Here is a 15,463-nt window from a genome sequence, read left to right on the forward strand (position 1 = left end):
TTACCACCGTTGCAGGAAAGAAGGGAACCCTGGAGATAAGAGAACACAAGCAAAGACCGCAGCTGAGCTCACTGCCAAGTGTATCAATGAGTAATAGGAGACATGGACAGAGGGAAGGGTCAGGAGCAGGGTCACTGAGAGAAATCCCTTAAAGACTGTGGGTTGTGTTCTATAACTAAGTGGAGAGCCATTATGAAGCAAAGGTATGGCACAAAGTGGTTTGTCTATGGCCAGGTTTATAGGCAGGAAAAGTGGTTTAAAGATTACTGCCTGGGACACATGTGTGTCCTAAATGATCTGACCTAAGAGAAGCTATGGAATGGAAAAGCAGGGACAAATACAGATTCCATAAAGAAGAGAAAAACAAATTGCAAAAGAGAAACTAAGATATGTATTTTTAGCTTATAAGTCTGTTGCAATAGTGCAGGGAAGAGACTACAAGACTCAAGTGGTAGGAGTATGAAGAATTATTATTTACTTTTTTAAAACGGTTTTGCATCTTTCAAATTTTCTACAATGCTCACTATCTAAAAATTTTTCGCCCCCGCAGTAAAAACTGTAATATTGTTAAAACAGTGATGAGAACTTGAATACCCTGATGGTGAAGAAGACAAATTGAAGAAATATCTTAAGCAGGATCAACAGAGTTCAGTGACAGCTTGGATTTGACAGGCGAAGAGAAAGAGAGGTGAAGGGGGATGCTAAGTTAGATGGTGACACCCTTTAACAAGATCCAGAATATGAGAAGAGGAATGAGTTCTGGGGAGTGGAAAAGGACAAGGTCATATTTATGCAGGTTGAGTTTGAAAGGACTAAGGACTAGAGTATCAGTTAAATAGATCCAGTTGGTAGAAGTGAAGAAGATTGGTTTTCTTATTATTTGGAAGAAATGTGATGCAAAGACAGGAAAGTAGAGGACAGGGCAGCCCCGGTGGCACAGCGGTTTTGCACCGCCTGCAGCCCAGGGTGTGATCCTGGAGACCCGGGATCGAGTCCCACATCAGGCTCCCTGCATGGTGCCTGCTTCTCCCTCTGCCTGTGTCTCTGCCTCTCTCTCTCTCTCTCTCTCTCGCTCTCTCTGTCTCTATGAATAAATAAATAAAGTCTTAAAAAAAAAAAGAAAGCAGAGGACATCTATGTTTAAGGGTGAGACAAGCAAAGAGGGAAACAGAAATTCACCATTTGAACAGCACCGTAACAACTGCTGTTATAGGCAAATCCACCAGTAAATGCCAAAATTCATGGGCAAAAGTTGGAGGAAAAAAAAGATATTCACATAGCCTCAAACTGTAGTAACTTCAGAGTCAAGGTGACTGGCAGACAGACATCATCCTCACCAACTGGTCGTAATTAATCTCACCAGTAATGAGACACAGCAACATCCTATACCCCAAAACAATGCATTGCAAGAAACACAGCATCCTTTCTGCGGAATTCTTGACACAAATGCATAATGTTAATCTAATCATCAGCTACATCCAAATTGAAGGGCATTCTACAAAATAAGTAACCAGTAATCTTAGGTTACTTAGATTGGCCAAGTCATCAGAGACAAGGAAAGATGGAAGAACGGTCACTGCTTGGCAGGGATGAAGAAGATGTGACAGCTGAATGCGACATGTAATGCTGAAACCTGTTTTTGAAAGTATTGGTGAAAGCTGAAAAAATGGGTAAAAGTTGGAAAAAGCCTATGGTTTAGGTTAGCATTGTTCCAAAGATAACTTTCATTTTTGATCATTGTACCATGGTTATGTATGCTATTCTGTTCTGAGAAGGACACATGAGAACTCTTTATCTTTATGACACTCCTAGTAAGTCCACATTAATTTCAAAATAAAAAGTTTTTTAAATGAGGATGCAGCCTAGAAAAAGGTTAAATTGGACCCCTATATCACACACTGTACTAATATGACAGCCATTAGCATATTTTTTGAAATGAAAACATAAAAATAGTAGAAGAAAATGAAGGAAACAGCTTTATCATTAGAGTACAACCGAAGAAGCATGAAAATCATGCCATAAATGAAAAGGCTGATACATTCGATTATTTCCATTTTTGTCAATCTGCATGGCAAAAAACATAATGACCAACATCACTAAATCAAGGACAATCCAGGAAAAATACTTTCTTTTTTTTAAAAAATATTTTATTTTATTTTTTAATGATTTTTTTTTTTATTCAGAGAGAGAGAGAGAGAGAGAGAGAGAGGGAGAGAAGCAGAGGGAGAAGCAGGCTCCATGCAGGAAGCCCGACATGGGACTCCATCCCCGGGGTGTGATCCTGGAGACCCGGATCACACCCCGGGATGCAGGTGGCGCTAAACCGCTAAACCGCTGTGCCACCAGGGCTGCCCGAAAAATACTTTCAATTAATATCCCAAAGGGCTAATATCTTTAAAAGAAAAAAAATCCTACGAGTTAATTTAAAAAGACCCCAACCTGGTAAAAAAAAAAAAAAAAAGGTCAAAATCTATGAAGAAACAACACATAGAAAAAGAAATGCAAAGGCATTTTAAATTATATAAAAAGAAAAAAAATTATATAAAAAGATGAAAATTATAAGGAGGAAAATTATAAGGAAACTATAAGGAGACATATGCCTTTCTTTTCATAATCGGTGGGCAAGTAGCAAGATATTAGATAAAACATTGTCTTGAGGACATAGGAAAACAGCCAGTCTCATATGTTACTGATGGGAGTGTAAAATGGTCCTACATCTATGAAGATTTGAAGATTTGCAATAGCTCGTAAGAGTTTAACACTTATAGCTCTTTATTCTGAAGTATTACTTCTAGGAATTTGTCCTACAAAGGCTCTCCTACATGGGTAGAAAACTAAAATTCAAAGATATTTACTGCAAAATTGTGTCTAATAAAGGATTGGTCATAACCTATGAATAAAAGCTCCTCAATAAAAGACTGGCCAAATAAATTAGGGTATGTTTGTATAAAGGAATACTATGAAGTCAGTAAAAAGGACACAGCAGTCCTAGATGTATAATATAATGTATTGTTAGGTGCACAAAGCAAGGTACGGAACAGTAAGTTACCCTCTGGGCAAATGATATGTACATCCTCAATATGCACTGGTACCTCTGAGATGATACTCAAAAACAAAAACAACAACAACAACACTAGTAAAACTGTTTGCTGGAGGGGGATTTTCGAGAAAGCATGCTTTAGAGCCATCCAGAATTAATTTAAAAATCTTCATATAGCAGAGAGAGGCATAGAAGAAGCTAGTGAATTAGAGAAAGATATCAATGACACCATATCAAGGGAAAGAAAAATTGCCAGGAGAGCTGGGTGACCGGAAGTAGTGGTTAGAGCTTCCCTAACTGCTCCTGAGAGGCTGACTCTTTTCAGAGACTTGGGAACAGCCCTGACACTCCAACTCCAGAGTCAGACAGTGTCCATGAAATGAGGGGTCAAGGTGCGTGAGAGCTGAGAAAGAAGGGGACTCATTTCTAATACATACAGAATTGATGTGTAGGGGTACCTGGGTGGCTCAGTGGTTGAGCATCTGCCTTTGGCCCAGGGTGTGATCCTGGAGTCCCGGGATCGAGTCCCACATCGGGCTCCCTGCATGGAGCCTGCTTCCCCCTCTGCCTGTGTCTCTGCCTCTCTCTCTTTCTCTCTCTGTGTCTCTCTCTCTGTGTGTCTCATGAATAAATAAAATCTTTAAAAAAAAAAAAAGAATTGATGTGCAAATTAACTTATTTATATCCAGAAGACAACATATCTGAATAGTGTTTATGTTAATGTCTACAGGGAATGCCCTGGCCCTCTTCTATCCACATTCACACAAGATGTTAAAAGAATGCCTATTGAAGACACCAAATATACTAATGGTTACCAGGGCTTAGGGAGGGATGAAAAGGCAGAGCACAGAGGATTTTTAGGGCAGTAAAACTATTCTGGATGATACTGCAATGGTGCCTACGTGTCTTTACATCGCTGTCAAAACCCACAGAACACACAACACCAAGAGTGAACCCTAATGTAAATTATGGACTTTTGGTGATAATGATGTGTCAATGTAGATTCATCAATTATAATGCCCCACCACATTGATGACAATAGGAGAGGCTATTCATGTGTTGAGGAAGGGAATATATGGGAAATCTCTGTATCTTCGGCTCAATTTTGCTCTGAACCTAAAACTACACTAAAAATAAAGACTATTTAAAAGGAGGGAGCATGGGGCAGTCCTGGTGGCACAGCAGTTTAGCGCCACTTGCAGCCCAGGACGTGATCCTGGAGACCCTGGATCGAGTCCCGGGTCGGGCTCTCTGCATGGAGCCTGCTTCTCCCTCTGCCTGTGTCTCTGCCTCTCATTCTCTCTCTGTGTCTCTATGAATAAATAAATAAAAATCTTTAAAAAAAAAAGTAGGGAGCATGGATGGCTCACCCCCAACACAATGTTACTGATGCTTGAGCATCTGATAAAGAAAAAAATCAATCAATCAATGCTTGGGATTCATACTATACCTTTCTCCTAAGAGTTCAAAGGTTTTAAATATTATTCCTTCATTTACCTTCACAACATTTACACACTTATAATGGAACATAAAGAATGTAAAATTGGGGGAAAAGAGGCAATATTGGGAAAATGAGGCCAAGTCTCAAGGTGAACCACTTGCAGAAATAGGACTGCAATTCAACTTTCCTTATTAATTATCTGGCTTTCCTAGTGTATTAAGGCCATTTTGAAAGCAAAAAATGAAAACTACTATCCAATGTCTGCTCTTACATATGCGTGTGCATGTGTGTGTGTTTATACACAGATGCATAAAGACATACAGTTATATGTACACATACACATACACACTCACTCATACATTTATACTTGAGGCAAAGAGCCATCTCTGTCAATGTGCTTAAACCAAATTTAGGCATAATAATCTGTGGATAATAATAACAAAACAGTGCAAGTGACCATGAGACTGTTATAAATAAACTCACATATGTCATTGTAATTCAGAATTTTTAGTCTGTGGTAAGTGAGAAAGAACAAGCTTTAAAAAAAACAATTGCAAGTCAAATACACTTGTCACTGCATCCACTAAAAGGATTTAATTTAAAACTCAAACATCAGCATATTGGAAGGGGAAACGAGAAGCTAATAACATGCATTGACGTTTACATAAAATTAGTATGTAAAGTGAGACATATGAACCTAATGATGAATATGAAGCAACCGTTTGCATTTTAACAGACTAAGCAAAAATGTAATTGACAAAGAGGCCAATCTAAATGAATTTCCAGCTACTTCAACACTAAGTGCAGCTGCATGCTGTCAGAATTATAAATGAGGAAAAAAAAACTGTTTAAACTGGATTAAAAAAAAAAAACTCAGCCAATATGTGAACTTATACACTATACTAAAGTTATCATTCATTCAATCAGAAAAAAATTTTTTTCCAAAAAGTCATTTTTTTAACATCAGAATAGTCAATATGCAACAGCTTCATATTGACTGGAGAGAAAACCATTTGGAGGTAAATGAAAATATTAAGGTAAACGCTTCTAGGTGCAGTAGCTGTAATTCCTGGAATTAAGTCAAAGTTAAACACATTTGTTTTCAAGAATAATCTCATACAATAAAATTTCATTTAAAAGCCACTAAGAATAGCCCACTTGGTATCTTATTAGTGGCAGGTATGAGCTCAAGCTCTGGTACCAGCCTTCCTGGGTTCAAATCCTAACTTCTATTTCTTGGTGTGTGACTTTTTGCAGATCGCTTAACACACCGTGCCTCACATTTCTCATCATGGTATGTGGATGTTAACAGTACCCAGCTGCTGGGGTCATTGTGTGAATTAAATGTATTCGTATATACAAGACACATGCTCCATAACTGTGAGCTACCACTATTATACCAGGACAGCAGTCTCTTAGAGCAGACATTCTTTTGTGTTTAAAAACTAACAAAGAAGATGGTGGCAAGTATGCCATGATTTTGCTGGTCCTTCTATGTAAAGAACTGTTGTTTCCCACGCCTCACGCCCTCTCCCTTGTGGACAGGAACCGAGGGAATATCTCTGGCCACTTCTCGGTGAAGAGCAGTTCTGGGTGGACAACTGACTGAAGTACACCACCCCACTGCATAGATGCCACACAAGTAGTCAGACTCTAGGACAGAGTGAGGAGCCAAGGCTGGCTGCCTGACAATGTGAGTTGATATCCTGGCATATTCTGTCTATACTACCATCATCCTCCAAGGGATGTTTTGGTGACTGATCATGCACCTGACTTTGCATTTCATCTTATTCAGATCCCTGAGAATAGCCCACCAAATGTTTTCTTTATCCCTGTATTTTCCAAGGTCAGGAAAAGGACAGAGCACAAAAATCAAAGCTGATGCAGTTTCATGTTTGTTCTTCCCCTTTAATTTACTGAAAGTGCCAACATCTGAATAGAAGGAAAAAGGCCAAGTCTACAGGCATCTTGGCAGGGTGACGAGTCTTTGAAAAGAGATGTGAATTCCCACATAGTCAACACACCAAACCCAGGCTCTCCACACCCTCTTAAGTCCAGTCATACTGTGACCGGACTAGCATCCCTGCCAAGGGATAAAGGGAAGGAAAATGGGAGAAAGACACGAGACTCCCTTGGCCTTGAATCACGTACGAACTCTGGTTCGAGAGGAGGACAAGAGGGCTGGCCTGTGTGTGGTCAGGGCAGAGGAACCCCACACTCCATGGGATCCTGAAACGGATGCTTCCTGCTACCTGCAGGAGAGAGGGAGGACATTACATGGTTGGCATTCTTCCAGGACCCAGTGAGACAACAGGGCCTGGCAATACGTCTAGAGTAAATATGAACTCAGGGTGAAGTCAAACACTTTCAAAACTCTAAACTTCTTTTACCATGCTCCTCTGCACTGAGAGCTACTTCATAACCTTAGCACCAGACTTAGAAACTCCTACACCCCAAAGAGGATCAGCCAACCTCCTTTACACCTTAGCATGAATTTTACCCATTATCTCTCTTCAAGTCATTTTACTTTGCTTATGATTTCTAAGGTCACTAGAGGCTCTCTGTGCTGTTCACATGGAGTTGGTGCTGAAGCAAGTCTACCTACACTGCTACTCAAGACACTAGGCCTCATCCATGACTCAAACCGTTCCACTTCACATGGAACGTGACAGATCATTATCTGTCTAAAACAGATAATGAAAAAAAAAAAAACAGATAATGATCAATAACACAGATTCGACTTTGAAAACCAATAAGCTGAACAGATTAACTCCTTTGTACCTTCAAATACCACAGAAAGACAACAATCCTTTAAACTTAAGAGGAGAAACCACATTGGAAAGAAATGCCAGAAAACCTAATTTTTAGTCCAGTATCAATACTACCTTACCATGTAACCACAGACGTGTCACTCGAATTTTCTGGGCCTCAGTCTCTAGTGACAGAATTAATGGGTTTGATGCCTATATAAGGCTCCTTTACACTCAAAAATTTCACGATCCATTAGTTATTTTCAGTTCAAGTAATTTCAGACATCATAACAAAAGAAATTCATTTGCATCTAGAAATGAATATGAACAATGTGATTCCAGATATAAAAAGGGACTTTGAAAATGTAGCATGAGAATGACAAAAGGAACAGAGAATGTTGGAGAATTAAGACAATTTTTCCCCTCAATCCATTATTGTAAGATGGCAGACCTAATACCATTAGTGGGTTTTTTTTTTTCCATTTTGAACTACAGTAAACAAAGTGAACTCCCAAAATGTGAACAATAAGGATCACAGGCACAGGCTGGATGCTACCTCTTAGAGATCAATCAAGCGCAGGTGCCTAGAACAATGTAGAAACACGAGAATGCATCCTCTAAGGTCACTTGGGAGTTAGCGCTCACCTTCCACCAGTTGGTCCAGGCTGGAAATCTTCTTGAGTCCATCAATGGTGTAGATTGTTCTCACTCCCTGGGGCAAATTCACGTTATCCGATAGAGTTCGGGTCAAATCAGCCAGCAGGGCCTCAAATGATCGGAAGCGGTCGGGGGAGATGGCATACACAATCCCTTTGAAGTATCTATCTCCGTTTCGATAAAAACGAACTTTCTTGGCCTTCTTCTCAGAACTGAGGGTCTGCAGTGTGCGGGTTCGGTAGAAGCTGCAGTGGGCGCTGTGCGTTGGGCTGGGCAGCCCATTCACCCGCGACCCTCTGCTGTATCTCTGAGCCTTATCCCGCTCATCAAAGTGCTCCAGCTCCATGTCTCTGCCGAAGGACATGATGGAGTTAAAGTGGAACCTATACGGCACAGAAGGGGGGGGGGGGAGAGAGAGAGAGAGAGACATACTGATGTTATTTTAAGATCATGATTTGAAAGACTCAGCTCAAGAGCAGCTGGTAGAAATACTGCTGTAATTGATGATATATTTAATATGAGTTGTCTAGTTGAAAGAGAAGGAAGACAGCAAAGAGACAGAAGAGGCAACCCCTGCTTATTAATTAACCCCAGTTTGGGTAGAAATGGCTCCTACGTAGTGACCACCTACACCATATGAGGCGTATCTGGCTTTGAACAGCTGTTATTTCTAAATCACAACAAATCTTTCAACGTAGTGTTATCCTTACTTACTGATGAACAAAACAAGGCACAGAAAATTTTCTCCTAAATTTCTCCAAGTCATACAACTGAGAAATGTTTGAACCAAGACCTCCCACGCAGGTTTGCTGGACTCCAAAGCCCAGACCTCCCTGCAGCGCGCTCACCCCGGTGGCAGGCGAAGAGAAGACTGCACGTTACCACGGGGCTGAAGCGAGCCGTGGTGGGCCGGGAACCCAGAAGAGGGTGTCCGCACTGAACAGTCAGGTTTCAAATGAGCGAAGGCGCTCAGACAGACTGCAAACTGGAATCCCCAAGTTCTACCAACTGAAGATTTTCCAACGTATTCCCATATTCAACAGCAGTTTTTTTTTAAAAGTGATTTTACCATAACTCACTTGCTTATATTTAGTGCTTTGGATACGCTGGGTTTAAAAAGAAGAAAAAAAAAAGCAGAGAAAGGGTGAGGAGGAAGAGGAAAAAGAACAGAAAGGGTAAGTCACTTCTTGGGAGGACTCTGCCCTTCCTTCCACTCTATCTTCACGAGTGGGGGGATCGAGGCTTAGAGATATTGATCAAGTATATTTCCCAGGGTTACACAACTAGCACAGGACCAAGTCTGAATCAATATCTTTAAAGCCTCGCTTCCTCAACTACACATAGGGATACAAATCATACATACCTCATAATTAATATTGAGTATTAATACACGAAACACTTGGGAGAGTGTCTAGCACGTGATAAGTATTCATGTTTTTTATTAATAAAACTTGCTTTTCTGTTCTTGACTCTGTCACAGAAAGAACTAGTAAGAATTAAAAAAAAAAAAAAAAAAGAACTAGTAAGAATTGAATCTCCCCCTTCTGGTAAGGAAAGTTCCTCATGAATCTGCCTGATTTTCATCTCACAACCTTCTGAAAGGTATGCCTGCACCCCCATGGCCCCCATTTTACTTTCTATGGAGCCCTGTCATCAGCAAGCTACCCGTGGGGTCTATTCATCCTTGCTAAGGGGTTAGGTGGTAATACCTTGTGATGTTGACCCTTGAAGGGAATCGGATTTTTAACAGGACAATCTAAAAACATTCAAAGGAAAGACGTTTTGATGACAAAATTTCAGGCATGTTGAAATACAGTATAAGGGAAATGGAAAATCTGGGGCAAGAATCTTATGAGTGCCACCCAAATCCCACCACATGGATGATGTTGCCTTTCTGAAGCTCAGTCCAAACTCACCAAAAGTACTGCCAAGCCTCCCCGACCTTTCCTTGACCTAACTAACTAACCTGACTTCTAACTAACTTCTAACTAACTAACTAACTTCCTTGACCTAACTAACTAACTAATGTCTGGTCCCATCAAAGTGGCTAAAAATTCATGTTTAAAAGCAGTGCTAGAGATTGTGTACCCCTGAAATGAAGTGGAAAAAGCTCATGTTTATTGAATGTCTATGATGTGCCTGACACTAGTATTCAGCAATCAACTGTTGTATTAGATGCTAAAAACTGCCTTCTAAACCTCAGGACAATGCAGTGAGGTCAGTAATAGTATCATGACAGAAGGCAAGTATGAGCTATATCCAGGGTCCTGGAGTCATAACTGAGGGGGTTGGGATTTGAACCTAAGTTATCTCTAAATGACTCTGAAGTTGGCACTCCCTCCTTTCTGCCCCAGGTACTGTGCCTTCAAGGCCAGACCCCCGGAGACCCTCTAGACCCCCTCACCCATGAAAATAGGGGTTTTTAAAGCCCTCACTCTGAACTAGCCCTGTGACCTGGGGGAGACCACTTAACTGCAGTAGGTTCCATTTGCAGACTGTGCCGGGGCTAATATCTTCACCTGCTCATTATTCTACTGCTGACCTTGCTGGGGGCCAGAGTACAATTCAAACCTGGGCTGATTATTAGTTTAGTGTATTTTTTCCTCCAAACACAAAAACTACCTCATGTCTCTTACTAAGTCATAATAGTCTAAATTTGCATTTTCAGAAAAAATTATACCACACATAGGTAGATTTGAACCAGTTTCATTGATTTTGAAGTTGGGTAACTTCAAAACAGTGATCATTTGATATCCAGTTCTTCAGGCAGTTATAAACTGAGTAATGACACCAAAATTTTGCTCTTGGTATCATAACTGCTCCCACTTTTAAAAATTCATCTCCTCTTGAAATGAGCTCTTTCGTCTTCTAAAAGGGATGGGGGGGGGGAGGAGTACTCATGGCAATTCACTAAGCTCTTCAAACTTCACATATTATAAAGGCCAGGTTGGCTTTTGAAGCTCCCGTTTTATTTTTAAAGGCAGTAATCAATCTTCCAACCCTAGGGGTTTCCTCGCAAATCTATATAAACCAAGAGACAACAAGCAGGACCATAGGAAAGGATGGCACAATTGTGTCACCAGAGAGTGCTGATGTAGTCTGAAGGGCTTTTATCGATTCACAATCAGCAAAAGCCAAATAATTTAGCAACTGTTGGAATTCCCTAGAGGAATCAGGCTTTTAGAACCAAGAGTTCTATGCCAAATGAAAAAAAAAGTCAATTTTAATATAGGCAAAAGTTGATTTTGTTTTATTTGTGTATTTCCTCCAACTTGATCATATGTTCAACCAGGACATGGACATCTTTTACTTCTCTTCACTGAGCCTGCCCAAAAGTCAACAATGATGTTGGTGACAAAGAAAAACCACACTCAAAGTGAAATCATTTTCCAAGCTATAGCTACCACTAAATGAATGTCAAAAACTACACCATACACCCTAATGTTCCAACAATTATGTGCAACATCAAAATAGGTGTTCCTTCTCTTGCTTTGGCTGGCTCAGCTCTTCAGTAGGCTTAGTCATACATTCGAACCACGAGCTCCTGAAGAAGATTCACAGGTTCTTGCTTTCTGCACAGGAAACCGCTAAAGCACAGAGACACACATTTATAGACCATTGGTGGCTAGGGGTCTGAGCCACACATGCATCATGGTACCAAGAAGGTAACCACATCACCCTAACCGAAGAGATTATAGGCACTTGGGAAGGGAAGAAGGGGCCCTGGCTCTTATCAGAGATTTTTCTATAAACAATGCCATGTCAAGAAGTCAGTATCCTTAATTGTCTTCTGTGGAATTTCTCACCATTTTGAGGAACCTCTGTTCATCCTTCTCTAGATAAGGATATGAGTTCCTGTTTCAGAGATGTATACATGCGCGTGTGTGTGTGCGCGCGCGCACACACACACACACACACACACACACAGAATAATTTGGCATAAAGAGGACCACATCTAAATAGATGCTGGACCTGAAAGTCTCAAGGCATATTTTGCCAGTGGGATCAGGATGCCCGTGGATGGGCAGGCGTGGAATAAGAAGCATGCACACACACACACACACACACACCCCTTCAGAGTGCATGCACCACCTTGGACACGTCACAGGATGTGTGTCAATCTTTTATAATGTTCCTATGTATAACCCCTCTTAAAATTCCTTCTGACCCTCCTTCATGTGACATTTCATACTCAAAAGACTGTCCTACTTTCCTTTCCAGAGGAAAGGTGATCTATTTGGGAACATTCATAAAGCGCATTCACGGAACACCCTGCAGTGTGGCCGCTGAATGCGTGTGCACCATAATGTGGACACACGGTCACAGGTGCGGAGAGGGAGCCGCTTTGAATGAAACCTTTCATTTGCTCTACCTCTCACAAGCATTTCCCCTCCGAATCCAGCAGTGATTCCGCGCAAACCTGGTTTTCAAAAGCAGCCTCTTTTGTGGGGCAATGCAGGGCTGTGCCTGCGCTCCCACTAGGAGCAAAATGCCATTTCCTCTCCGCACGCTTTTAGCACTGCAGGTACTAATCTGTACCCGAGGCAGCCTCGCTGCCCCCGAAGGAACCTGAGCCCCTGCAAGTGTACTCGCAACCCCCACACGGCGGCCGCCCCCACCGCAGATCGCCCGGTCCTCAAGCACACCACCCTCCCGGGCGCACGGGAAGCGCACACAATAAGAGGCCTGGCTCGGCCACTCCTTCGAGGCGCAGTCTTGGTCCTGCTCCGTGGCCAGCTCTGACAACGACAAGCACCTCGCCCAGCTCCTCCGCCCCGGGTTCCACCTCCACCAACGACGCGGCCAGCAGCCTGCGGGGCGGGCGGGGGCGCGCGCCCTGCTCCCCGGGCGAGGCCGGTGGCACCAGACAAAAGAGGCAGGTGCCAGCAGCCCCGGAGCCGCCCGCACGCGCCGCCCCGGCCGAGGCCAGCCTGGCCAGGGCCGGGCAGCGCCCTTCGAGGAACGGCGGGCGGGGAGGCGGCGGCGGCCGAGGGGGCGCCCGCCCTGCCCTCGACGCCCCGGGCTCCCTCGGCGCCCGCCGGCTGCGGGAGAAGCGGGCGCCGCGAGCCCCCGCGGGGTCCCCGGCGGGGTCCCCGGCGGCCCTGCCCGCAGCTCCCTTCCCAGCGGAGGCAAACCACGCACCGGTCCGCGGAGAGACGCCGCCGGGGTCTTCGTGGCCGCGCTCGGGGCGGCCTCCTGGTGCTGCGCTCGCGGGCTGGGGCGGCGGGGCGGCGGGGCGGCGGCGGGGCCGAGGCCGGGCTGCAGCAGCCGGGGGCGCGGGCGTCTGGGCTGCGGCCGCTAGCGCGGGGAGGTGGCTCTGCCGGCGCTCATTGAAATGCGGCGCTTCGCACAGCCTCACTCCAGCCTCTCTCCGGAGGAGGGCGGCGGCGGCGGCGGCGGCGGGCGCGCTCCCTCCGCTCGCGGCTCCCTCGCTCACACGCCCCACCCGCTCCCCCCACCCCCCTCCCCTCCCCTCCCCTCCCCTCCCTCCCCTCCTCCGCGTGCGCGCTCCGGCGCCCCCGCCCTTCCTGGCAGGGCGCACCCACCACGGCTGCGCCCGGGGTCCTCCTCCTCCCGCGCCCGCTCTGACCGCAGCGACCTCGGCGCCGCCGGCCGGAGCACACCCCGAACCGCCCCGTCCCGCACGGGTGGTTGCCTGGAGAGCGGGGGAGATCGGATGGGGGCCTGGGACGGAGCAAGACAACGTGGATGGGGCCTGGTCTGAGCCCCGAGAAGTGCGAGGTGGGGAGGAGCGGCGGCGCCACGGAGAGCCCCCCTCCCTCGGGGGGACCAGGGAAACGATGACTTCCTCCTCCCTTGCCCGGTGTCCCCCCGGCACGCACACACACACACACACACACACACACACACTTTATGTGACCTCATGATTTAACACGTTTCCCAGGATTACGGAAGCCAGTGTAATCCACCCTCATCACTCTGGTCCACGAGGCATCCAGGCGGCTCCTCCGGGAAGAACCAACCACGGACCCTCCCAATCTACACACTCTAACGTTACCCTCAGTCCCCTTATTGGAAGGACCAGATCTGTTCGTAGACCCCTCCAGTCATCTCCATTGGACCCCAGGACTTGAGTCACCCTTGAAATAGTGGCCTCTGCTTAGAGCCGGATATGTTACAAGAGGCGCTTGATAACTTCAAGGCCAGGTTTCGCTACTCCTGGTTGCCAAGGCTGGCGGTCAGCGCTGGAAAGCCCCAGGAGCTCACCACAAGCCTCCTTCCCGGGCAGGAATGTTCTGGGAACCCAGGCTGCTGACGGCTCCAGCCTTCGCGCAAAAGCCCTGGGGGTGGGAGCAGGTCGCTGACTCCAGTGAAACCGTAGCCAGGTTCACCGGGCAGCCTAAATTTTGGTCCAACTATTCTCCTTCGGTCAGGTCTCTTGGGGCATGTATTTGTCCCACATATGTATACACAGACAAATACACGTGTGTATTTTTCTATCTTCCCGAGTTTCAACCTTTTCATGGAAAAATCAAATTTTTGTTTTTCTCTTGCCCACTAAGCTCACTTACATATTTACTTATTATTAATAACAGCTAATCTGGGGACCCCCAGGTGGCTCAGCAGTTGAGCGCCTGCCTTCAGCCCAGGGTGTGATCCTGGAGTACCAGTCAGGCTCCCTGCATGGGGCCTGCTTCTTTCTCTGCCTGTGTCTCTGCCTCTCTCTCGAATAAATAAATAAATAAAAATATTTTTTTAAAAAAAGCTAATCTGAAATGCTTTCAAAGTATTATGTAAATAGTAAATTATCACCATTTGTTATAAAATGCCACTCAAATAAGATGTATGTTGCATATTCAACAAGTTGCAGCAATATTCATCTTTCAACTATTCAATAACTGAGGATTGAGAGTATGTGAACTCATCAGATTAACTAAATGCATAGTACTGAGCCTATCCTGTCAAATTCTAACACAAAATGAGGACCAAGGGATAAGCACAGAGAAAGTAAGGAGCCAAGTGTATTTTCTTGAGAACGGAAATCAGAACTTCTGTTTATCTTTCAAGTGACAAATGCCAAGTAATTTCTGCCAAAATGCCAAACCAAGAAATAAATTCTGTTTCCTAACCCTTGTGGATATGCCATCAGGGTCATTTCTTAAGCACTTTAGATAATTCAACCATATATTACCTCTTTCCTAGCTGGCCTATCTGGGACATGCACATAACACGTTTAAAAAAAAAAAAAACCCCAAAAACAAAAAGTCACCTTTGAGTTTGACTCTCTCAAACTGCTCTCACTTAGATGTACTTGAACATCATTGGCTTTTTCAGGGAAGCAAGGGCACTGATAATAGATGGGTACACTAATAGTACCCAAGCCTACTACACTGTGGTCACATCATTTCTTCAGAACAGCAGGCTGGTACCAAGTGACACCCAGTGACCAGACAGAAGTAATTACAGAAGTGCATAAGTTACTTGTAGGAAGTTTAATGAAATTTAACCAGAAAACTCCTAATTCAAGTCATTTTCAATAACTGATGTTACTTCCTTTATATTATCAGGGTATCCATCAAAGAAGTGACTGGAATTAATGTGTCCTTCCCTGGT

General features: G+C 44.3%; 1 protein-coding gene across 5 annotated transcripts in view; it reads right to left on the bottom strand.

Moving 5' to 3' along the window:
- Positions 1-13,356, bottom strand: part of DCLK1 (doublecortin like kinase 1) — a 341,749-nt gene extending 328,393 nt beyond the window's left edge. For 2 of the 5 annotated variants that reach the window (XM_041768040.1, XM_041768041.1), the window contains exons 1-2: positions 13,031-13,340; positions 7,877-8,271 (exon numbers count right to left, since the gene is read on the bottom strand). In XM_041768040.1, coding sequence (XP_041623974.1) covers positions 7,877-8,252 — 376 coding nt within the window. In that variant the 5' untranslated portion in view covers positions 8,253-8,271; positions 13,031-13,340. Of the gene's footprint in view, positions 1-7,876; positions 8,272-13,030 lie in introns of all 5 variants that reach the window. The other 3 variants (XM_041768042.1, XM_041768038.1, XM_041768043.1) reach the window with 3 other exon arrangements.
- Positions 13,357-15,463: the final 2,107 nt, after the last annotated feature.

The sequence above is a fragment of the Vulpes lagopus genome, chromosome 8 (assembly GCF_018345385.1).
Source record: "Vulpes lagopus strain Blue_001 chromosome 8, ASM1834538v1, whole genome shotgun sequence".
In the NCBI taxonomy this organism is placed as follows: Eukaryota; Metazoa; Chordata; class Mammalia; order Carnivora; family Canidae; genus Vulpes; species Vulpes lagopus.